Consider the following 25,704-nt stretch of genomic DNA (forward strand, 5'->3'; position numbering starts at 1 on the left):
AAATTGCTTGTTTTATCCAATCAACAGAAAAATATTCAACTTACTATCATGTACAACAAAGAAACAGCAACAAATCCTCACATTTCAGAACCTGGAGACGGTGAATGTTTCGAATTTCTGCTTGAAAAGTGACAAAAATAATCAACTGATTATCAAACTTGTTGCAGATTTGTTTTGTTTCAGTTCAACTGCAATCCCTTCCAGGTATATACTGATCAAACAGTCAACAGTGAACAGAGGATCAGGCATCAAATGATTTACTTAAACAACATTTTAATGATATTAATCATCCGTTCATATAGGTTAAGAGTGATAACAGGATTAACAGGAGAAACAGCCTCTAACAATGTTGCTAGTGATGTACAGTCTGAAGGAGACAGTCTTAAATATCCATATAAAGACGAGGAACACGCTGAAAAAAGTACTTCATTGAACCGTTTTTTTGTTTGTTTTTTTGTTCACATTAGTTACAAGACGTTTACCAGTACTATATTTACATAGTGCAAAAAACACACTTGCTGTCAATTAACATACTTCAAACACTTTGATGGAAGTCAGAGCAACAAAAAGCCTACACACAGCGTACCTTTTATCAAACCAGAAATACTTTCGTAAGTATGATATTCAGTACACCGCCGTCTCCCATCTCAGGGCTTCACATTGCATACAGCCCGACATACTGCATTTACACACCGCATCATCATAGACAGGCTGAAATCTCACTATGATTCACTATCAAATACCATTATCAAATTGGATTCCAACTGTTAAAATGTTAAAACCATCAAATGGCTTTAAGAACAGGATGATTGTATTTTTTTTTTTAATATAATGCAAAATCAAAATCTCTTTTTTACACTTGTATTTACAAGGGTTTATCATTAGTATGTGCATGACTTTGTGATGACTTGTTTGACTGACAGTGGTGACTCTGCCCTGAGGAGGGAGCTTCTCAGCTGTGGTGAACTGACTTTAGACTGGTGGTTGGTCTATAGAATTTTTTTTCTATCAGCATGGGCACTTTTAAACTTCATGAATACCAGTGAACACCTGCTTGATCAATTGCTTAATTAAAGTGGCATTTATCAAAAGGAAAAAGAGTCAATACTGGTAACAACTCCAACGTACAACACCTTTCTAGTTTCCCTGTTCTTTCATAATCCTGTAAACTACTCCAGTGAGAAACTTAACTACTTTGCTGCTAGGTATGTGTCTCACTGCATATTAACAGAAAACACTTGCAAAATTTCTTTCTGGATAGAAGAACTGAAAAAGATTCTCAGTGTTGGTGATAAATCTCATTAACAGACTTCTAAAAATGTCTTAGGCCATTACCAGCCGAGCCTTGGTAAGAGACAGCTTGAGAGCACCCCCCCCCCCCCCCCCCCCTCCCCTCCCTTCACACACACACACATCACCAACCAGAGAACAAACACCACCAGAGAGAACAGGAGCTTTTTTTTTTATGAAGCACAGACAGCATCTGGGAACTGAATACAATTCCAGTCAGAGGAAAAACAACCCCAAATAGTTTCACACTTAGCAAATCAATATGACAAATAATTACATACTGTAGTAGAACCACCTAGATGAGGTTATATACACAAAGCTTGTTTTGCTTCTTAGAAGTTAAGTCATTTGAATCATCTGAATACAGAATGGGACACATCATATGAACATTAAAAAACACTCTCTGAAGACTCATGGGTGGGAGTGGTTTTGGTAGAAAGACAGAAACCCCTGGCACTGTAATATTCTGTGAGGAAAGCTAAATACCAACCAAGCAGTAATAAGAAATGCGTGTCTCTTCTTCCCTCACGGAGCAGTGAGGGAGAGGGGGGGCACACATTATTTACAAAAATAAAGCTAATGAACACAGCAAAATAAATGCAAACTACAGTATGTGCCTGTAAACACACACACAAGCACACAAATACTCACAGAGCTGTAAACCTTGCAGGGCTCCGAATAAAGTAAAACAGGAGCTGAAAGGTTCCAACCTTCCTTCTCTGTGAGCTACAGACAGCAGTTCAACATTTTTTAGCCCTCATCACTTGCTCCCAGGAAAGTCCCTGACTCTAAAAGAGTTCAGTTTCAGAGGAGGAAAATCAACAACTTCCCTCTGTATTCAAGTGTAGCAGGTAATGGGCTGAAGAAGTGAGGGCAGAGGGGTGTTTTTCTCAATTCTGGGTGTCAATTACTATCCCTCAAAAAGTGTTAGTTGTTGTTTGGTCTGCAACCTTGTGTATTTGCAAGTTGGTCAGTTTCTCTGTAATGCGTTAATGGGCTGTGTGTGAGTGTTGGTCAGTTGGTTTGATACCTGAGATTATGTCTAGTGTCAGGGGTTAGAGACAAAGGAGAAAAGCTGCTGGTTGCTGTGAGGAGGGATGTGAGAGCAACACAGGACAGAGCCAATGAGTGTATGGAAGAAAAGAGGGAGGAGGAGAAGCGACTTCAGCCGGTGACCTTCTTAGCATCCACTTGCTCTTTGCCCTCTAGCCTCGTCTCTGTGATGTCCACTGAATCAAGGTCCTCCTCGTCCTCACTCTGCCCTCTCTCTTCTTCATCGTCTTCCTCCTCCTCCTCCTCTTCTGTACTTTCCTGGCTCTTCCCCAGCTGCAGGTTTTCCAGGGTCTTTGACACCCAGGATTCGATGCGGCTGCTGAGGGTGGGCACCTCCACAGAAATAGGTTCAGGAGTGTAGTCCTCCTCCTCCTCGTCCTCCTCCTCTGCCTCTTCCAACATCCCGGGGACAAGGGTGGAAGTGGTGGAAGTGATGGAGGAGTTCAGAGGGCCCCTGCAGCTCCCATCCAATGAGCCGGTCTCTGTGCTCTGCTGTGAGGCCAGCTCCAGCCGGTCGTCAGCTCGGACTTCGTCTCTCTCACTGGGACCCTGTGTCAAAGGCCCTGCTCTGGGCTGTGGAGCAGTGGAGCCAGGCTGGGCGCCGTTGGTGGTGACTGCCAGTGCCTCACTGTCTCTCTGGGTAACTGTGGAAGGTGCAGGGCGACTCGGCTCAGCCTCTACAGGCTCTGAGGCATCTGAAGCCTCCACCATACTCCTCCAGTTGGTCTCTGAAGGAATTAATACAGTTGTTCTGCTCCATTTTCTTATCTCAGCAAAATTACAGTCAGTGGAGGAAAACAACTAAGTACATTTACTCAAATTCTGTACTCCAAAGCAGTTTTGAAGAAATTACACTTAACTTGAGTTTTCCATTTTAAGCTACTTTACACTTCACACTACAACAGTTCAGAGGGAAATATTGTACATTTTACACTACATTTATCTGACGGCTGTGGCTGCTAGTTATGTTTCATATTAAGATTTTATATTTTAAAAAAAGATTAAGATTAAACCAGAGCTCCCCAAGATTTGGTGGTTGTAAAACCTGGTGGTTTGTAAACCTCTTATACAGTGTCTAGTTGGGGCCCTTGTCAGACGTTTCAGGTATCTGTGAGTTGTTCACAGTTCCACCGAAGAGAGATTCCCCATCAGATGGTTTCATTTAAATTATTTTTTAAAGCACAAAGAAGTCAAATCATGTAATATTTTTTCTTCCTATACATCAATCATCTAACAATCCCCAGATTTATCTAGTGACCCTCTGAAGTAGGCCCTATCCCCAAGCCGGGAACCACAGGAATGAAATACCTAGAGTAGTTAAAAATCAGTATTAACAATAACTGGCACTTTCACTTAAGCAAATAATCTGACTATTTCTTTCACCACTGATTACAGGTAACACTAAAAAACTATGACAAAGATGAAAAGCAGAGAGACAGAAATTAGGGCACTTACCGTACTCCTTTTCATTGACCTCTGAGATGGGCTCAGAGAAGATGGAGCAAAAGGAGATAGCAGAAGCAGCAGAGTGGTTACGGGAATGTCCCATGTGGTGTGGGACTTTCTTGTCGTTTTTCAGAGCCTCCTCAGCCTGCTCCTGCTCCAGAGCTGACACCATGTCCTTGTAGGCCTTCCTAGCCTCCTCTGTCAGAGACACTAAACGGTTGAAGAGACCCTGAAGGAGGTAGAAGGATTTAAGCCAGTTAGTGAAAGGCAAAAACTAAACACTACAGATCTACTGTCTGTATTTTGTTTATTTATACATTTGTTCACCTGATGTTAAGATAGATTGGACTGATATATAATCAAGTATTAAAAGTAATTTATTACAATCAAAGACTTTTAATGGATGGGTGTGCCTTACCTCAGCTCCAGAATAGTTGAAAATGCCTACCACACTGACAGGCACAAGTTTGTTGACGCAGCGTCCAAGAGCTTTTCTGCCCAACGCAAACACAAAAGGAATCTCCTGCTCCCTTGCCATGGCAATTACATTGTACAAAGCTTCATCCAAACCACCTGCAACACAGTAAACAATTAATGACCCAAATTAATCAAGTTTGGGAAAACCAATGAACAAAAAGAACAGAAAATGCCAGGCAACAACTTGAACACAAGACTGCAAAAATCTGCTAACATCTAAGTTAGGCTTCGGAGCTACACAACTTGGCAACTATTAATATGTGATATCTGATAAAATATGTCCAACATTCACTCTCTTTCTCTTTCAGATCTCTGCCACCTCCTGATAGGACTATCACTATGTTCATCAGCTAACTGTGACTATCTAACTGTTTGTTGTACAGTGTACAGTTATTTAAATCTGGTTGCAATGACAGCAGTGAGAATGAACCAAAACAGTAAAGATGCCGCTGGACCGTAGCTGTAGCTTCCTCACTAAGCAACCCCTTTCACAGTGGCACATTGCTTTCACATTGCCGTTTGGCACATGGTATAATAAAAATATTGATTATAGCCACTTTAACATGTATATAGATAGCTCCGCTGGTCAGACCTCAGATAATCTGATGAAAGATGTACTGATGCTGGAGATGGTATTGCAACATTCCTCACCTTTGGCCTGGATCTTCTCACAGTTGGGAGAGATGATGACACACTTAATCTTATGCAACTTCATGTGCTTGGTGACCTCTCTGAGACCCATGACCAGGCGGCGTTTGGATTTGGCCTTGGTGGGATCCTTCTGGTAGACCCGCTCCTGGAAGCGAACCAGTTCCTGTAACAGCAGAGTCACACTCTCGTCGATCTCCTTACTCAGCACTTGGTTACAGTACCTGCAGAAGAAAAAAAGACAGGAAAAAAAATAAGGAGGTTACAGTGTTCATGTTTTGGGTGGCTATCAACCTAATAATGTGTATCTTCATTGGTGTTAAATAGAACAAATAATGCTAAAGGCTTTAAAACTTAATTTGTTTATTACTCATTGGCCAATTGATTAATAAGAGAATTGTTACAATTCTGATAATGACAAATATTTAGCAAAATGAAGACTATTATCTGGTTACAGCCTGTAATTGTGATGATTTGCTGCGTTTCTTCGTCCCACGTAACAGTTAAGGATCTGATGATGTCAAATTTAGAAAACTGTGATGGGAATTGTTTGTTTGTTTGTTTTCTGAGATTTAACAGAGAAAAAAGTAACTGAAAAAAAATCAGTCTATGATGAAGTAATAGTTTATTAAAGCCCTAAATGGCTTTAGTCTTTTTTTTGTTATCCTTAAAATGACTCTCACCCTAAGTTTATACAGCTGTTCATGACAACATTGTCTAATTGCTCATTGGTTATGTTTATGCTATTACACTTTGCTGCTATCAGATGCCTTTTCTCCTCAGGATAAGCACTGCAGCTTCTCTAAGAAAAGCAGAGCCATCAGATAGCATGCATGCTCCAAGTAACTTTGTGGTTTGATTAAATATCTGTCAGAAGGTCAACGTAATGTGGTCTGAGGAACAAGTGTCCTGCTGGTCAGAGCTGAGAGGCGGAGCTTGGCTACAGAGGCTTTTTGGAGGCTTTAAATGCAAAATCTGTTAGAGAAGGGTGGGCTGGGACAAAAGGCCTACAGCAGAGGACACGGAAAGACAAAGCTGCATTTGTGACCACTGGCATACATTTTTGCTGAGAAGGGACAATGTGCTAGGCATCCTTGCCGTACTCTACAATTCTTTATTGTACAGTTCCGCCCTTAAAAACACCCGTTAACTTTCAGAGCATGCTTCTCACAGCCAAGGCTCTGTGAGTTTTGAGTGGGACAAATATTTGCCTTTTTTTGTTACCACATCATGCATTTTTGAGACATTCCAATGCCAGAGATTCCTACTAAAGGTCTGTCCTGATCCATGTTGCATTTCTCACTCCATGTGGGGAAAGAGTGTGTACTTACTCTCTGAAACGTCGACTGTGAATCTTAGTGATGGCGTTTGAAGCCATGGGACTCCCGATGCCAGAGCTGGCAGGAGAACCCTGGGACACTGGGGTGATGCTATATGGAGAGTTCTGACTGGCTGGGGAAAGGGAGGCATCACTGGGCACACTCAGACCATTTTCTGTGGTATAAACAGCAGACCAGAAATAACAATTAGAAACTGTTTCTCTGACAAAAAAAAAATATGGGTACAACTGAAATGTTTTCACTTCTTAGTAATGAACTACCCTCACCTTCTTGGGAGGCAGGCTCTCGTGTAAGATCATCAGTAAAATGTAGACACTCATCCCCATGCTCCTCCTGGCCTGTTGACTCTTGGTCCACACTCGCCTTCCCTTTCTTCCCTTCACGTTCCTTCAAGATAATCTAGAAAAACAGAACAAACAGAGACTGTAAAAAACATGGGGACTTAAAAAGAATTTGTGTGTATTTCTATGGTTCAGTCTCAATATGCATCAACAACTTAAAATCATCAACCTTCTTAAGGGCTGTAGGCCGTTTGACTTTAGGAATCTCTCTCTCCTTCCCCCTCTTCATACGGGGTGCAGTGGAATCCAGGGCATTATGTGGGGCTGAATATGGCTGCTGATGACCCTTCAACGTGGACGGCACATTGGTCGAGCTTGAGCTGTGGAATGGAGTGGTTGTTCCAACTAAAGAGAGGGACAACAAAATTAGCAGAACGAATACTAATGCATTTATTCAAAATATTTGGTTTGAATTGAGTCTGTTTGAGGTTTTGAGTCAATTTAACGGTCATTGCAGTAATTCAGGCTACTGTCAGTTACAGTTGCCAAGTCAGGTACAGAAATGGGTCCCATCATGTTAAACAGAAATTAAGATATAAGCAGGGGCATTTTCAAACGTACAAAAACGCCAGAATATCATCAGCATTTGACAGAAATGGGGCATGGGGAAAGTCCTAAAACTCCTGCTGACAAATTCGAAGCCAGAAGAGCAAAATAACTAAATTTGCGAAGAAGAACATTGGCAAGTATGAATTAAATTCTGACCGTCCTTAAACAGACAGCTTAACCCATGACTGTAAATTACTGTGGGGATGTTGTATTGTAAAATGTTTGCTTAATTTTCTGTGCCACTTGTCAATATCTGGTAGAGTTTATGAATACCTGTAAAAGACAGTGGCTTGGTATTGGTGAGTTGTCTGGCCTTCATGGCCTGCTGATGTTTCTCCAAAGCTGCCAGCATATCACCAAGGTCCAGCTCAACAGATGTTTTACTCTTCTTCCCTGCTGCTTTGGTGAATGCCTCCTGCCAGGAAAGAGAAGGCAGACCAAGGTTACACCCATGAAACAGTCCCATACAACTGAAGATCTGAATTGGCCAGGTAGCCAACTGGTGAGGAACAGAACTGATGAAATAAGGCCATGAAATACATCAGCAAGTCACAACATTCAAACCGTTCAGTGCAAACCCAACCTACATAACCAGCAGAGATAGTACAGGTTTATACCTGTAATTTCTTCTGTTCCATGCTGATTTCAGAGTACTCCTGTGCCGTGGCCAAGGCAGCAGCCAGAGCCTTCTTCCTCTGGCTCTTGGCCCTCTTAGGAACAGAGGTGGTAATGGGAATGGGAGTCTGCACAATGTTGATGGGGGAATTTTCTGGTAGGTTATCCAGCTGTGAAGCATAGAGAGACACAAATTTAGTAGGGGTGTGAAGATTAACTGATACAAAAGTCAGTCATTTGGTTGCATACATACACAACCTCGAATACCAAATTCGGCATAATATTTGGGAAAACAAAACACAATATGGTTGCCAAATACAGATCTTTCCAAAGTGCTCTGTGCCCCTCTCTCTCATGTGCTTGTGTGTGAGTAGGTGCATCCTTCCTGTGCCTCTCTTGCTGACTCGTGATGTTAACCAGTCACATGAAACTTCAAGAATGCACAACATTTACACACTGAAGGAAATGTCGTACCACCTTGTACAATGCTGCCTGATGTTTACATTGCATTTGTAGTATTCAAAATAACCCAGGGGCATCACACACCTTGCTACTAATTCCAGAAGGAACATACACACTTACATCAACGTTTATGAGAGTGTGAGTCAACACAAGACAAGCAACACTAGTGCTAGCAGCTACTGCTACTTCCAAGAATCTCCCTGGTTTAAGACAAAACTGTTACTGAAGTTATGTGCTGTTTTATATATTGGCCAAAAGTGTATCACTGCCTGTGTTTACTTCTGTTGCTGTGACAGATCATTTCTGATTTGGTATTTGAAATAAAAACCAATGAAACAATCAATTATTTTAGTAACACATACTATTAAAGAATAAAAATACCAAATTTCAAGCACAGCTAAACTGAATCCTACTGAATCTGCTTTGATTTGCAGTGTATGATGTTGTAGCATTTATATGCATCATTGTTATATTCTCTAAATACACATCAAATTGTCTGCGAGGGAGAGATACACACCCTGCAAACAGTCAGCACATGATACCAGCCTTCAAAGACAGACGTATTCAGAAAGCACTTTTCCTTACCAGGTTTTTAGGCAGTTTAGGCTGAGTGTGTGTCTGAGCTGGAGCAGATTCTGATTTGGTGCTGCGCTGGACAGACCCACCAGTAGGAAGATCTGGAAACTCATCTTCATCCTGATGAACATGTAGAAACATTTTAGCACAACAAAAAAATCTACCTTACATAAATCTATAATAATGATAACAGTGATGCACTGAGAAGTCATTAGGAAAACCCTCTCTCACCTCAAAGAAAAGGGGCTCTGGAGCAAGCTCACTGCCAGTGACCACTGCTGGCTGTAGTCTTTGTTCTGACTGGTTGGGCGGCAAACGCCCTGGATATCCACTGTGGAAATCCTGAAAGGCAGAGAGCAGAGGAGTCAGACAGGGTACCACTGCTATTCAATAAGTATATTACCCTCTGTGTATTTGTGCACTTAATGTCTGGTGAGGGGAACATGGTAGGAAAGCAGGCAAGAGTGAACATACCAAAGCTTGCAAGCTAATTCACAAAGACTGCAAAGGTGGCTATGGCTATTACTTTTGCTCATGAATGTATATACCCCTGTGAATGGGTGTTTTTGTTTAAACTGTCCACTGGTTATGTGATGGACACTATTTATGTGCATTATGTAAGAGGTGTGTTTGGAATTGGCAACGAGCTTTGAAAGCCCTCTACTCAAGGGTCAGGGTAAGCCACCAAAAATCAACCACAGTATACCTTTACACCAAAATGAATTGCCTTTTACCTACTCTTATTTCTTAATACCAGAGTCGCCTGACAAACAGAAGTCTTCTGCTCAGTGTCTGCTCTAGTGGGATCTACTGTACCTGTGAGAAGTTTCTCTGTTCAGGGTTCTTCCTCTGGTCTGCCCTGTGAAACTGGCCGTTTCTGTCCCCCCAGGACTTCGGGGTAGCCTGAGAGGCTACATTTACCCACGTACCTGCTATAAAGTATAAGAAAAACCTTCATTTATTTGTAAAATATATAGGATGCAAGAGAGATTAATATCTACAAAACCACGGTGTGAAGATGAGAGGTAAGGCAGGATTCCTAACATCTCATTCAAAAAAATGGTGCCTCAAACTTACCTGTCATTACACCAGCCTCTACCCCCTATAAAACACACAAAAGAAAATGGAGAGGGTAGAGAAAAAAGGACAAGTTAAAATATATAGTGTATGTTAAACATGCTACTAATGCTGTGAGAGCAAAGGTAATTTAAGAATTAAATGGGTATTTCCTCTGTGAACTGCTAGTCACTGCTGTTGCAGCAGAGTGGAATCTTGTATGTTGTGGTATGTCCTACTTCCTGGTATATCTGACGTCTACCATTGTTACTTCAAAAAATGTCATGACATAAATTATCTATTAGCCCTTTAGGGCTAATAGATAATTGATAGATTAGTATTTAGAAAAAAAAACAGACAGTGATATTACATCTTTCAAGTCCTAATCCTGTTTCCCTATTTTCTTTGTTCAGTTATTTCTTGTTACATGATAAATATGTCTCAAAAAATTTCTCTTCCTCTTCCTTTTCTCTTCCTGTAAAACAAAATTTTTTTTGATGACTCATCTTTTGCTCAGGAACAGTTAAATAAATATATTCAGTCAAATCAGATCTTTAGCTTTAGCCACTAAGCCACACAAACTTGTTACAATCAGATTTAAAAGATTTGATTTAAAATGCCTCTTGTAAGTAAACCCTGCCCACATTTTCTGTTTCAATCTGAAATACATCACTTTACTGAAGCTACAGATGCTCTATCCATTTCACTGTAAATTCAAGAATGTTCAACTTTGTATTTCCTGACTCGCTATGTGCATAACTGTTTTTATATTGTGCTCCACATTTTTGTTGTGAATCTCAAATATCTTTACCAATAACACCACGGGGCTGTACCAGAATAAAGGAAGTGCTGTTCTGAAGCATTATCAATTATGTTGTGTTGGATCTACAGCTGATATTAAGCAGCTTACGTACCGTGGGTGCTGCTGTATTCTCTGCTGTTCGCTGTGTTACCCCAGCTGCCTGGTTGTGTTTGGGGCTACAGTAGCCGCTGTCACTGTCTATATCTGCCTCACTGGCGCCCTGCTCATTGTAAGTTTCAGCTGGATGGGATGCCCGTCTTCTCTTTGTTCGGTTCTTCCACAGCAGAGGACTAGCCCGTTCAGCAGCACAACGTCCTGATGCCTCACCCGGGAAATCTGAAGACAACACAGGAGAAACTAGACATGAACTAAACTTGGTACACATTATCGTAAAGTGAAATAAAACGGCTACTACCACTAATGTTCAAGTGCTAATAAACACGACTAGGTCAAAACCTAGTATACATCTGCACTGTGTATGGTCAATATCAATGAAACTGAGGATGTAGTTCAAAAGTATTGTGGAACTGCTGTAAACAGCTACTGTCAATGACAAGTTGCAAAAGTCACTAAATGTTGCTTGTTGACGCAATGCACTTCCTAGCATATTAATGACGTCATTGTGGTGTATTTGCATTCTGTCAGCTGGTTTCACCCCTTCATCTGCTTGCTTCTCTACTTCTCTTTGTGCTCATGTACAACCAAATTCCCACATGTTTTTCTGTTTCTGTTGTCAGACAACGGAACAAGTATGAAATAGTGACTGCCCATTAAGATTGCAGTCATTTGAATGAGATGCATAGAGAAGTGTGCCTATAGACAGAAAGTCCCTTCTTTCTGACTCTCTTCTTGGTTTATCCAAAAAGTGACTAGATTTGTCGCTAGGTGCTTTTTTTTTTTTGGCTAAAAGAAAAAGTTGATAAATTTAGAAAGACGGTAACAGGCTGGCCCCACTGTTGTGGTCCACCCAAAAGAACAGGAACATAAATACTGTAGATGAATCAATAGACACACACTGAACACAAACTTGGACCTGGAGTTAACTGTATGACGTTTTGCATGCGAATATAAAACCACAACTTAATACACAGGCTCTGGCTCTCAGAAACAGACGTCATGAGTGACATCCGGAGCTGCACACATGTTAACCTTTCCAACTGGAAATTCTGCATTCCAGTTCTCTCAGAGGTACAGCACAAGCATCATCAGCATCAACCTGTAAGACTAGACACTGCTCTTATCGGCATTGTGTCCCGGTTCCTCACTGACAGGAAAGATTCTTGTTCACAGGCAAAGCAGCTAACTTTAACAAAGTCTGGAATGTTTTTCGCCTCAGCTTCCTTTCAGCCATAAGATTAATGACTGACATTGGCCAAACTTGAAATTCAAATTCAGAGTTTTTCAACTGCGACAACAAACTGGCCTCTCATCTTTAGCTGGCAGAGTTTTTGTTTGATTTTTTTTTTTTAATTAAAAAAAAAACCTCTGTAAAAACCCTGCACAATGAGACTTAAAAGTATCTTTAATTTTTGCCAGAGTATTCTTACCAGTCTGCTGTGCTGCATCCACCAACATGACTGTCTTGGTTCTACCATCAGGCCCCAAGGTGCACACCTCCTTCTGCACAGCTACATTCCTTGTTGGAGGCCGGCGACCCCTTGGAGGCTGGCACACACCTAGCTGTTGCTGCTGCAGGAGAAAGAAAAATTGGCCGGGCATTCTCGTTAAGCTGACTGAGGATGAGGAGGGACACTTCTCTGTGATAAAAATAACATGTCATTAATGTGACAGTATCACAATAAGGCCGTTGACCTTCTGTACCTTTGGGAGAACATTAGGCCGGATCATGCCTCTCCCCCTCTGACTAGCCATCCCATATGCTGGCCCCAGAGGTAGTGGTCTTTCCCCGACATCGGCTGAGACAGGATTGACCACTCCAGCTTGCACAGGACCCGTATAGGTGCCGGGGAAGGGCTGGTAGAAGCCCATCACAGGTGGGCATGGGGCTGGCATAATCTGGTAGTAAGCATAATCATTTGAGACAGGAGGCTGGGGGGAAGACAAGATGGGGTATGCCAGGTATGGACCACCAGGCGTGGGGTTAGGCTGCTGCCAGCGCAGCTCCCCTCCGTTATACATAGGATGTTGCCTGTGAAGCAGTAGAGAGGTAACGTCAAATAATTGCTAATATTCTACTCATTCAAGATAGAAAAATAACCAAACAATTCTTCTCTGTCAGTGCTTTGTGCAATTCTAGACACTTGTTTTTCATCCTTTTCCATGAAATATTTCATGTCTACTCGTGAAAATGGTGACTGTTTGAAACTGGCATTTTCACAGTTTGTGGCAGCTGGGAATTGAGAGGCTGTCCAAATCCCATCCAAAATGTCCTGCCATAACATTAACCACATGACAATCCTCTCCCAGTGGACAGTGTACAACACGACATGCTACAAAATGTTACACGAAGCCATAAAAGGTGGGCTGTGTTACAGCTATTTAGCTGTCAGATGTCATTTTAACGTAGGTCAACTTTAGGCTAAATCGGCACTGTGCCTCAGTCTTATGTGGGACAGGAAGAGATTAAAAATATATGTAAAAATCAAACTCTGTATTGACAGATACTCAAAATAAAAAAAAAGAAAAGAAATATTTAGTTAAGAAAACGAGAGAGGTGGTGCCCGGATTAACATCTGTGATGCTGCAGTGATGTGTATGATGATTGGTTTGTTTGGGAGAGTCACATGGTATGGAGAAATGTTGATAAGGATCCAGATGACATTTTCACAGCCAGCTTACTATAGTGGGTATTTCCTTGCATTCAAATAGTGGGGAAGGAAACAAAGGAACGGATGTGTGCAGGATACAGCAGATCACTCTGGACAAAGAAAGAGCTATTGGAAACAGACTGTGGTTCCAGTTCCACTCTGTAACTCTGGGGAGGTTTCTATTCATAAATATGCACTCAAGAAACAGAGCAAAGTAATGGGACTTTCTCCGTACACTGTTTAAAGGATCTGATCGTGATCTCTTTTGTGAAGCACAACAGCAGGGACACTGTGTTCTCTTCTTCTTATTATAGTAAACAGAGATATTCTGAAAATAGAAAGGTCCAGAAGAGAGAAGACTGTTCTTGGGCAGTTCAAAATGGGGGCACCAGACTTCTCACAATGCCACGGGGTATGGGCATATTTCTGCCAAACGTGACAGCATCGGCAAAATCCATATTCACTACGAACCAGAACCACTGTTAAATGGGGTTAAAGCGACTGCCTTTAGAGTTTCACCAATTCCCAAATCCACCCCTGCTGTGACAGAGTAACAGTACCTGTTGGGTTGGTTCTCCTGGACAAAAGGGTAGCAGGTGATGAGGTAGCTGGGTATGGGTGTGGTTTCCACCCCTCCACCTCCTCCTATACCTCCGCTCCCTCCTCCTCCACCACCCGCCTCTCCAGAAAGACTCATGCTGACCAGGGATCCTTCAAGACCTTTTTTCTGTGGGATGAACGGTTCCACTTCGGCTGAAAGCTTCACATCCTGCACAGAGACAAATTAACAGCCATTACTGTCACGCTGTGAGCAATGACAGCCAATTAATGACTACATGGTACATCTGAGTGAGAAATAGGTCTATGCCAAAGAGCACAGACCTATTTCTCAAATTGTTTAAATAAAGTTGCTCAAGTCAGTCACCCCATTCTCTGCTTGTGTTTTATAATGCCTGCTGTTTGACTTCTCCATATCTGTATCTACATGGAAAAACAGATCACATTATTTTATTACTCTTATTGCCATCCCACGCCTATCAGATGGGAGAGTTGCATGGTGGAAATAACACCTGATATCAACGTAGTCATGAAGACCCACCTACATTCTTCCACAATTTGACATTCTTTCCATAGGTTGGATTTGGTACTGAATGTCTGACAGAGACAGAGAGAGAGAGCAGCAGACTGACCAACCTCTCATTTGTTTGGTAGTAATCACTGCTTAGCAATGCATTTCTTCATACTGTTGCAGTTAGTTTACAGTCCTAAGTGTCTACAGCCATCAGTAAAACGGTATCAGGCCTTAACACAAGGACATAAAACCTTTCTGAGTTCATAGATGACATAACACACAGCTGCCAGAGGATCTAGGCAAAGTACACAACATGTCAAAGAAGGGTTGCAGTCATCCATCCAGCCTCTTGTGAATATGGTGAGGTGAGTCTGTACCTCTAAGCCAGAATGAGTTCATAGATTGTTTTGAGATATATTTAATTTTATCAATGCTATCATCTGCTAAGGTGTAGCTAAATAAAATGAAAATTGATTATTTAAGATAATGGTAGATGCACATTTAAAGCGATGTTGTTCACTTCCCTCCAAGCCTTTGGCACACAATGAGCTTTGAGGGCACCAAGGGATGAACACCAGATTCAGCCTTGTTATGAGGCATATACCGTAGGTTATTTTACCAAATTAAGGACTTCATTAAACAGTAGCTTCTAACAAGTTCTCAACTCTCATAAAAAGTGAGAAACAACAAGGAAACTGCAGCAACTCACTGCAGCAGGAAGTGTATCTCTTTCTGAAATCCTTATTAAGCATCTCACAAAGTTTCTTTCTTGAGACCACAAGATTACCAAATTACCACAAGATATACATACAATCAAAAGATACATACAGCAGTCGATAAAGAAATTCAGTCAACAGGCTGTGACATATTTACAACAAGCAAAGGCACCATAATGGCATCTCCAAGTCACTGTGCACTAACTCGAGGTCTTTGTCTAGTCAGTCTGGTTTTATAGGTCTCCAGATTTATAGCCCAAACATACCAAGCCAACAGTCAGGCTCCTGTGGTATAGGAAATGATACAATAGGCCGAAGAAAAGCCAAAAACTAGAGAGGCCAAAGATTGGGGCACTGGAGGGCAGGCTTTGGACTGAAATACAGAACTTTTTCCAAACTCATTTGGACACTTCAGGCTATTGTTTTGTACAAAACCAGAGACATAGCCTCAAATTGGTAGGTTATGTTTAGTGACAATATCACCTTACCGACAGGCCCATGTATTTCCTTAATGAATTAAACAGAAAAATAAAATCAGACAGCATACCATTGTTTCATGTAAAGTTCTGTATTCTAAAAAAAATAACATAATTACTCCTCTTGTCTTGTCCTTTACTGTCCGCCTGTCTATTGCTGTGTATCTGGAAGCATCTTTCACAGCTCTGACTGCTCATCATTTGACATCGTGTTGGCACTGGTCTAACCCAAGGTGGCAGCTCTGTCCAAGAGGTCCCATTAAAATAATCTGCTATTCTGATTCTGCAAAGGATGAGGAGAGGTGACAGGGTTCAGAGCACAAAGACGCCCCCTCACTTCTCTGTAACAGTGGTCGGGATGCATGAATAGAGAATCAGTGCAGCCAGTGGATGTCACACAGACAGCTATTGTCTCCCACTGCTACTGTCTGTGGGTGGTTCCCTCATTTTTCCTTAGGTAATCTATAGAACCCATCCTATCTAAAAAGAATCATGGTGAATGGAGCCTGTTCTGCCAGTTCGGCACAGAAGACCAAACTAAAGAAATATTTTTACAAACTACCCAAGTGAAATAGCAGCCTCCGTGCCTAGACTGATTTGGTTGCAAGGGTTTAAGACTACAGTAGTTGGTCTGAACCTGTATGATAGCACAGTATAGCTGATAGGGTGTTGTTACAGGATTAAGTTTGAGAGGATAAAGTAGGGACAGTACTACAAGATAAGCTAATTACACAGTAAGTCACAGCACAGAGGCCCTGTGTGCACTAATGGTGAAATGTGAGATCTGAACACTCGTGGAGACATTTGACTACTTAAAAAAAAAGGTTTGTGAAGGAATACAGAGTTGGTTGGAGGATCAATCTCTTGATTCAACATGAGTCTTTGTGAATCTCTGTGTAAGTGAGAATAGCTGTGATTGTGAAAAAGGCAATGAGGTCAGACCCAGATGTGCACCACTTGGGGATGACAGAACTCTGGGGGCTACTGATCTCACAAGCCTCTGTTTGTGTAAGCATTTATTCTCACTAGCCGCTTTCCAATGCTACCAGACAGTATTTGTTTTTGTATTGAAAGCAGGGTGGACTGTGTAGGTAGTAAACCATAAGCACTTAAGCTTTTAATAGGTTTCAAATTAATTAAGATAGAAATGATGAATATCACTACACCCAATTGTAAGTTTTTCAATAGATTAAACTAGTTAGCTAAAACTAATGCTTGTCCTGCAACAAGCACTACCTCCATGAAGGTTATAAATTTCAGTTTTTGTTTATATTCTTTAAGAGAGCTGTTGCTTCAACTTTATAGCAATTTTGGAGGATGTACTTTGCGGTGCTGTGGAATTGTATCGCATAATACAGAGAGGTGTTTCTGTTATATGTGCAGATTACAAATTTTCAGAGGTAGTCAATCAGAAAATTAAGACACATTTGACACCATCGTCTAGTGTGCTAGCTAAAAGGTTAATCTGGGGCACTGGCAAGATGCCTTGGACACCAAACCCGAGCACAACCAAACTAAACTTTCTGCATTGCAAACAGCGTCACAGGAATGCCATACATGCAGAAGAACCAGACAATCCACGAAGCCCGGTCCACGAAACCTCTCCGCCTCTCCTGACATAAACACCGCTCTGATGAATACATTCCTACTTGACTGAAGCCCTTGTCGCGGCTTCTACCTCTCCAAATTCCTACCAAACATTACGATTAAAAAAAAAACTCCTGCCAGCTTGTATCTGTCGCCCTGGGGAAAAAAAAGATCAGCGCCGTCAAATGACAGCTGAGATGTTTAGCTTTAGCTAGCTGGCTAGCTAGTCAAGCTAACATTTCAACACAGACTTTCATTCTGGGCTTAACGCATAGGAATACTGTCATAGAAACACATCTAAGTTATTTTATAAAGTGACCAAAAAAACATGCATTTCGCCAGAAGAAAAGAAATGCGTTTTCCGCGATCTTTTATAATGAACCACGGTTACCGTTAGCTGGTTTAAGGCTAGCTTACTAGCCAAATGGGATAACAGTCTTGCTGTTGCCTGTTGACTAAACCCCAAACCCTGTCGTACGGATAATGACCCAAATGGCTAATTTAAGTATAATTTAAGCAACGTTGCTATCTGTAATAACAATACCGAATAGCGGCTTTTTGAATAAGGTAATCGAGAATCCACAATTGGGCCTCGGCAGCTTAAACTAACGTTATGTTCCTTTTTTCCACCCGCTAAAGCTTTAGCAAGACCCCAACAAAAACCAGACAATTTAAAAAATAAACTGTACCTTAATGTCACTAGCGTCCATGTCAGTCACCCTCGCCGCGACAGACGTTCATTGACCACACTGTGGACGTCAGGACGTGGGCCTTTTTAATTTCTTCATTGTAAGCAGAAATAATAATGATCACCGAAGGCTTGTAGTGACTCACACCCAGTTCCTACTAACTGGACCCCACCGCTAACTGTTGCTAGATGCTGCTGCGTCAGCTGGCGGAGCTGCGCACAAACCGGCCTGCAACTGAGGTTCTCTACTGAGGAGGGAGCAGGCTGCTGTCAGTGTGGAAATGGGAGTCACCTGGAACGGAAGCCGCCGAGGCCCCAAAAAGCTTTTATTGGCTGGAAAGTACAGCACGTCACGAGCGCAGAGAAAAATCACCACAGACTAATTCATCTCAAGGTAAATAAAGATTTCGTTATGGCTCATGACGGTTAAAAACATTTTATTCGACGTTTAGCTAGTCAAAGGCATCGAAATCCTTTAAGTGCTGAGAGAAATTGGTTTATTACCAACAGGCAACAGTATACATTAAAATACTGTGTACAGGTTTTCATACACATTTGGACTTTTTTCTTCTTTTTTTTTTACACAACCTAAGCATTTGTGTGTTGCACATGGAAGCATCTGCCAATCAGGAACATGAAAAACAAAAATAACTGTCAGTGATTTCCTCTCACCAGGACAAAACAACACACTTTGAACACCTTCGTGTGAGTCTTCTTCAAATTGGTGGCATTCTCAAAACCTGTGCTGTGTATCTTGTCTCAGAGGATATACTTGAAGAAGCACAGTAGCATACTTTATGGATGTATTCAAACATGCCATTTTTCTTGTCTCTTGATTTTACATGCCATCATGTGAGCTTGCTAACAATGGCTTGGTTCAGAGAGTTCAGCTGATTTGTCCATTTGTCTAAAGCTGTGTAGCGAGCCCCTCCTCTCTTCTGGTAGTCCAGTTCTAGTAGCTGGTTAACTTGGTCAATTCGGCCGTGGATTGTGCTGAGTGAAAAAAAAACAAAAAAAACAGAGTGAGCAGAGAAGCCATACATGCTGTATTAGAAAAATATAAGACAGCCAAATCTGTCCACATAATTTAGTCACCCTCTTATTGTTAAGACTTGAAATGGTACTTTCCTAGAGGCTTCCTGTAGTCGAACAGTATATCTGATCCGGTGGCAAATTGTACCTTCAGATAATGCAATAAAGGCAACTGACAATTACAATAAAACAGGTGGCATACTTCCTTGAGAATGCTTAGAAAATGAAAAACCCAAAAGCAGTCTTGAAGATTCCAGGGTTTCAACATGAGAGCTGCATTTTTGGATTATTATATTTTTGTCTGCTTTCAAAGGAGTGTCATTTAAAAAAAAAATCACAATCCCTTGAAAACTTCAGAGCGTGATGGCAAAATGTAACATTTCACTCAACAGTTTTTGAGTACAACTGTAGTTTCAGTAATCTGGTATTATCACTTTCTACAGAGCCATTTACGTCAGTGAACCAGTACAGCTGGGCTATGGGGCAGTAAATAGTAGATCACTATTACAGTATAACAATCAATTAAGTGAAAGATGTCACTGAAACTGTCAATTCATACCACCTGACTCACTTAATGATGCAAACTATGCGGAACTACAACTATTTACAGGAAGAGAGTTGTATTTTTCTTAGACTTCTCAGCAGCCACATGAGGGAGAAACTTACTTATCCAAGATGCACTGCACCAGCAAACTCTCCACATCACACACATCAATGTTCAACTCCTGAAACATATGCCAAACAGAAAAGATTCATTTTAACATCTGTAAAAATGTAGGTCAACAAGTCTGATTTAACAATAAAGGATGCAGAGGATTCAATTTGCTGCACTTTCCTACTGTCAATACTGTGTTAGATGTGTTTCAGAGGACTTGCAGAGAAAGCCAACCATGCAATTATTAACAGATAACATGTATAAGCATTAGTGATGAATGTTGCATGTGCTAAGATAAAGCCAAGCAGTGAGGAAAAATACTATTACGTCCTCATATTAACACTGTATTTTTTATTTATTTACTTATTTTAAGATACAATGTGATAAAGAAAACACATAATTAAAGCTTGATTTTTTTTTTAAAGAAAACTGCAAATAATTACAAGAAAAAAATTAACAATGAAAAAAGAGTCATATCAGTAAATATTGTGCATTTAAAGAACAGATACACAGAGAGAGGAGAACATACTGTTCTTAAAGTAGCACCAGTCCACCTTCTTGAAATATAAATATTTCATGCGTGGATTTCATCATGCATGATTTATGATAATGCTGCAACTGTATTTCATTTAGTTGTATGGTAATTATGGGAAAAATAAAACAATAATTTACAGTATTTGCTAATAGTTGCAAGCCCTGCAAAACCAGACCAAATCCTCTGACTTGTGCTTTTTTCCAATTATACCTTTGTCTTCATTGATATGTTTGATTGGCTTTCAATAAAGGCTGGTTAAAATGTAAATAATCAATTTAAATTTAAAGCAACACACCACACAAAGACACATGGCCTCCAGTGCAAATAACCATCTATTAATATTCCACAAGAGTGTGATCAAAGAGGAAGGATAACAGTTAAAATCAACGTACAAGACATTTTTGATCGCACAGACATACCTTAGAAATGAAAGGGATGTGTATTCTCGTGTAAGGTTTGATGAGTTTGATAAGTACTTGAGTTCTAATGTTCCGCAGGAGCTCTGCAACAAAACATGAAGTAATGAGATAATATTTAAAAAGACAAAGTTTTTCCAACACATTTAATATGCATGTGGACTGAAGTCACGTTCACCACTCACCCTCTATGTGCTCTCTAATGAAGGGGTCGTCCATTATGTTACTGTGATTTGTTTTCAAGATTTTCTCAAATTCAGTAATGTCATTGTTCTGGTAGGCGCTGGAAGGAAAAACAGCCAGTGTTATTATACTATATACATTGTGTCTCAGTGACCCGGAGAAAAACTCTCATCCTGATAGCTGTCAAACACATGCCAAAACATCAGATTTTTAAGTAAACACTATTCTTATTGCAGCTTTGGGTGTGCTTTCTTAGTTTCTTGTTTATGCAATGAAAATTTTAAATATATGCATTGAACATGAGACAGTGCCTGTATCTGTGTGTAAACAAGGAGCAAACAAGGAAGCAGAAGACCACTTCAGGTTTGGGAAGACAATAGACATGTTCCATAATCTATACAAATACTGTGAAATGTACACTAATGTTGACAGAGCACTCTTCTGGCAACATGTATAAATCACATTAAGTCCATTAATGTTGTTAATGTATCATTTTATACTAAGAGGAAATGATAAAAGTTATGCATTCAAAGTTGTGAACATCTGCAAACACCAAGCTGTTAGGACAGTTTGGACGGAATAAGAAGAACAGCAGAAATACTGAAAAAAAAAAACAAAAAAAAAAAACAAAAAAGGTCCTTCAGTAAAGGATCATGGTCCAAAAGATAACTATCCATTCAAAACATAATGGGGATAGTTTTCATTATTATAACTATTTTGGCCATGAACTATAATATGTTCCTCTCCAATCTGGTTCTGATACAAAGATGCAGGGCAGAAAGCACAATCAAAAGTACTATACCCAGTGCACCGAGGGTGCACCTGAACAAAAAGTGGAATTCTGGATAATTGATTATTGTATAAAGTAGCTGACGTTCTGGGGACTGGTGACACAGCCAATCACACCTCTCCTTTCTTCTCTTTTATAAGTTGTTCTCTCCTTACAATGACATAATGATGTTTAGTGATGGAGTCCAGTGTGACTCTGCCAGACACAACCTTACAACATGGTGCTATAGAATGGGAAAACTTATGATATAGACAAACATACTTCCATTAATACAAGCGTGCAGACTTACCTTACTAAGTTTGTCATTGCTAGGATCTCTGGGTCATTTTTGTATGGTTTGGCCTTTGGAAAAAAAATATGAAGTTATGTTCTCAGATTAATCCCAAACCCCCAAAAATACTTTCAGCAAACCATTTAGATTAGATCAAAAATTCAATGGCAAACTGCACAAACTTGTGTGGCACCTAGCCGTCTTGTTCTATTTCATATTCTTATATACAGTGTATGCACAGTTATCAAAAACACACATTTAAAACAGTCTCTATTATTTTCATACCTCTTGAGAGTCAAAAGGGTTTATTCCTGACTTCATCAGCATGTTGGCTAGGACCAGGTACTTCAGGCATGTTGTCCTTCTTGGGCTTCCAGACTCATCATAGTTCTTAAAGGCCTCAAAGAAGTCTGTGTGAGCTTTCTCAAACTCACCCTCTCTCAGATGCATCTTCCCACCACACTCTAGTCAGGAGCAAGCAAGCACAGGTCTTTCACCAAACTGCTATACCAGTATGTATTTGGACAATCACATAACGCAAAGCTAAACAAATGTTCTGTGAATAAAGGAGATATTTGAACCTTCTTACCTCTGATAACGCCCATTATGAGTGGGTGAGGAATGGCAGATTTAATATGAAGTGACTGCTCATACAGGGCTTTCAATTTCTTGTTGTTTTTTTGTGCTGTGTACATCTGGATCTCCAGAGCATAGATCTCCAACAGCTGTGTTCCTTTCTTCAGGTCATCCTCTCCATCATCTGTCTGTAGTTGATATGAAAACAGAACAGCAACGTATTCAATCATTATTGTTTTCAAAACTCCCAATTTTTGTATCAAACCAAATAAACTTACTGCATATTCCACCCAAAAAGGATTGAAAATTGACCAAATTACCTGACATGACTGGTGAAGTTGCCTAAGAATCTTTTGCAGTTTCCCATACTCTTCCCTCTCCAAATACAGCTTCCCCAACTGCAGGGGAGGAACAAAAAAAAAAAGACTTTTTGAGCTCCTGTTTCACTCGGAAATTATTGACACAAGACCACCTTGAAGATCCTTTGTGTACCTTTGTGTTAGTTTTAAACCACAGTCTGTCATTTTTTGCATCTTTCAAAGCCTCCAACGTGGTTTCGTAGAACTCCTGCAGCAAGTCCATCTGGTAACACAGGAAACACATTTCAGCATTACACACATTTAAAACACCTGGTACTCCAAGTCCCAAGGACACAACACATATAAGTGCCAGATGGATTTTCCTCTGTTCACACCTGTTTGGAGGTAGAGATATAGTCCAGAATGGAGTTGATGGACTTCTCTGAGTAGTTCCTGGTAACAGCACTTCTGATATATGTAAGGAGCTGCTTGTACCTGTTCATCATCTCTGGGAAGTTGGTCTACACGGTTTAGACACAGAGAAAATTACTCCTCACACAAGAATTCACATAGAGTGGGACAGGCGTAAACAAATTATGGCATGTGTTACATAGCGTACCAGCTTGAAGTTGATTTTGATCATCTGTTTCAATGCTTTGAATCCCCATTCTCCTTTCTCTCCCTCTAATTCCAACACCTGAACACACAACAAATTCAACAGTAGTTAACAATAAATATCGTGCTTTTAAACAGCGTATATACACAGAGAACGGGTTATCTTAAAGTAGCACTACTCCACCTTCTGGAAACTGCTGAGTGCTGCTTTGGGATCATCCTCCTTCAAGGCTTTTGAGTTGTAGTACTGGTTCTCCAGGTCCACATTTGGCTCTGAATTACTGTCCTCTGAATATTCCTAAGTTTAAGCATATGCATGTCAAAGTCCAAGCATAGCAGTTACACGTTTTTAGACAAAATACGTAAGAAACTCTTCGCTAGCTAACACAAGGCTAAGTATTGCAAATTGAGTCTTAATATTATTCTGCAGGTATGAGCCTTGAGCTAACGTTCAGTTAGCCAACGCCATGGCTTGGTAACTAGCCGGTTGGCTTGCTTTTCATGCCTGCACTTTATACCCACTGACAGCTGAAGGCATGAACCATAACTTAGGTGTTCGGCACGAATAATGTATATTTATATTAGCCAGCTGCCTAGTAGCTAAAGTCAACTATCGTTAGCCAGCTAGCAAGTCACCCGCTCTCAGTTTGAGATTAGCCAACAAGCTAACTAGCTAAACAGCTAACATTAGCCAGCCCGCACTGTCGGCACTGCACTGTTAGCACTCGGTGGCCAAAAAACGCTGACATTTAAAAGCAACCTAAGTCATTTCAGTTGTAAATACCAGGTCGTAGTCTTCCTCATCATCGCACATGAAATCGTCTTCCATGTCAGACATCTTGATTGTGTCTCTTGTCCTTTATTCAGAGACAGACGGTAGTCCGGCCTGTGCTGTGTTGTGCAGCGGCGGTGAGGTGGTGTGTCAGGGCGGTTAGAGGCAGGAACTTGTTTCCGTCCATAGATGGCGCTATTGAATCATCTCAGCTGCAGTCCTCTGGACGTTGAAGCACGGCACAGCTGTAAGATGCATTTTAAAAGAGTGTACTAATAATGTACGGGGATATGATAATATATAACTAAGTGATGACAAGTGAATAAGTAGATTTGTTAAATTACTATATTTAAGACCATTTTAAGGAATTTGCCCGTGAGTATTTCTATTCAATGCTACTTAATACTTTTTTAAAAAAATTTCATTCCTGACACCTGCAGTTAGTAACTAGTTACTTTCTAGATTCAGATTATATAATACATAAAACATCAGTTTATAAGATATGATTAATTATCACAGATTAAACTGCCCCTTAGTATATGAAGTAGAACAAATGAACCTACAGCATCAAAATGCTGCTTACAAATTTCTGTATCAGTGATAATAATCTGGTAATATGAGTTCACATGGGCCATAATAAGAACTTGACAACTGATACTATAAGTACTTTTGCTGTTAATACTTTTGAACATTTTTGATTGATTTTGAACGTAGGGCTTTTGCTTGTGATGGAGTTTTTTATATTGCTGGTGGGATTGCTGGTGCCTTTACTTAATTAAAAGTAGCAACACAGGGTAAAAATACTCTGTTACAAGTAAAATCATGCATTCAAAGTTCTACCTAAGTAAAAGTAAAAGTTTAAAAGTATTGTCATCAGTATACTTAAGTACCAAAAATACTAATTTTGCAGATTGTCCGATTTCAGAATAATATAGGTTATTTGCTTATAATTATTGGTGCATCAGTGTGTTGCCTTGTGCTATTGCTACTTTTGCTAAGGGTTCTGAAGACTTCTTTCTCCCCTACTGATCCAACAGTTCTGCTACAGAAATAAAATTCCTCGTTATTGTATCTTCCTTAGTATAATAGGTACCTTTTGGTTGAAACCGTAGATGTCTTAGATACTGTATAAAGTAGCACAAATTGTGAAAGCACAACTTCAAAATTGCACTTATATGAAGCACTTGAGTAACTGGGTTAATTTCCATCACTGCAAATATCCCATGAACTCCGGTTGTGCGTGTCAGACTTAAGTCAGCCCTGTGAATCAGGTTCATGTTAATGGATTTCGTGACTGTTCTCTCAACAGTCTTGGCTGCCACACAGAGAGTCCATTGGCAGCATCACATCTCTCTCTAGCCTCGCTGCCCCAATTGACGGGGGGGGGGGGGGGGGGGGGGGGGTTTATTACTGAGGACATTACTTTCCCGTTCCGAAAATTTACGCAATCAGCTTGTGTGTCATCAAGTTATGTGTCATAAGTTTATTTCCAAAAACTGATGAGTGCGGGTGAAAAACTCAAGTCCATCATCCTACTCAGTCAGTTTGGCCATAATATTTACAATATCCAGACATGAATCACCAACACCAATACTAGA

The 25,704-nt window shown here is 40.5% G+C and overlaps 2 protein-coding genes across 3 annotated transcripts; both read right to left on the reverse strand.

Moving 5' to 3' along the window:
- Positions 1-253: 253 nt before the first annotated feature.
- Positions 254-18,196, reverse strand: secisbp2l (SECIS binding protein 2-like). Its single transcript, XM_041058013.1, has 18 exons — positions 17,964-18,196; positions 13,984-14,192; positions 12,477-12,804; positions 12,203-12,344; positions 10,768-10,991; positions 9,875-9,899; positions 9,614-9,729; positions 9,029-9,139; positions 8,807-8,917; positions 7,762-7,929; positions 7,418-7,559; positions 6,765-6,940; positions 6,521-6,653; positions 6,246-6,408; positions 4,918-5,138; positions 4,208-4,362; positions 3,799-4,018; positions 254-3,071 (listed from the first exon to the last, which is right to left on the reverse strand). The coding sequence occupies exons 1-18, from the start codon at positions 17,982-17,984 to the stop codon at positions 2,455-2,457; spliced, it is 3,282 nt and encodes a 1,093-aa protein (XP_040913947.1). The 5' UTR covers positions 17,985-18,196; the 3' UTR covers positions 254-2,454.
- A 186-nt stretch (positions 18,197-18,382) lies between these two features.
- cops2 (COP9 signalosome subunit 2) lies at positions 18,383-24,256 on the reverse strand. 2 transcript variants are annotated; one of them, XM_041058326.1, is made up of 13 exons: positions 24,119-24,256; positions 23,519-23,632; positions 23,339-23,416; positions 23,115-23,240; positions 22,913-23,002; positions 22,741-22,818; positions 22,434-22,608; positions 22,130-22,308; positions 21,863-21,915; positions 20,786-20,883; positions 20,604-20,686; positions 19,661-19,719; positions 18,383-18,955 (listed from the first exon to the last, which is right to left on the reverse strand). In XM_041058326.1, the coding sequence occupies exons 1-13, from the start codon at positions 24,170-24,172 to the stop codon at positions 18,811-18,813; spliced, it is 1,332 nt and encodes a 443-aa protein (XP_040914260.1). In that variant the 5' UTR covers positions 24,173-24,256; the 3' UTR covers positions 18,383-18,810. The 2 variants fall into 2 exon arrangements, with proteins under 2 accessions (XP_040914260.1, XP_040914170.1); XM_041058236.1 differs by having other exon boundaries at positions 22,434-22,818.
- Positions 24,257-25,704: the final 1,448 nt, after the last annotated feature.

The sequence above is a fragment of the Toxotes jaculatrix genome, chromosome 1 (assembly GCF_017976425.1).
Source record: "Toxotes jaculatrix isolate fToxJac2 chromosome 1, fToxJac2.pri, whole genome shotgun sequence".
Lineage (NCBI taxonomy): Eukaryota > Metazoa > Chordata > Actinopteri > Toxotidae > Toxotes > Toxotes jaculatrix.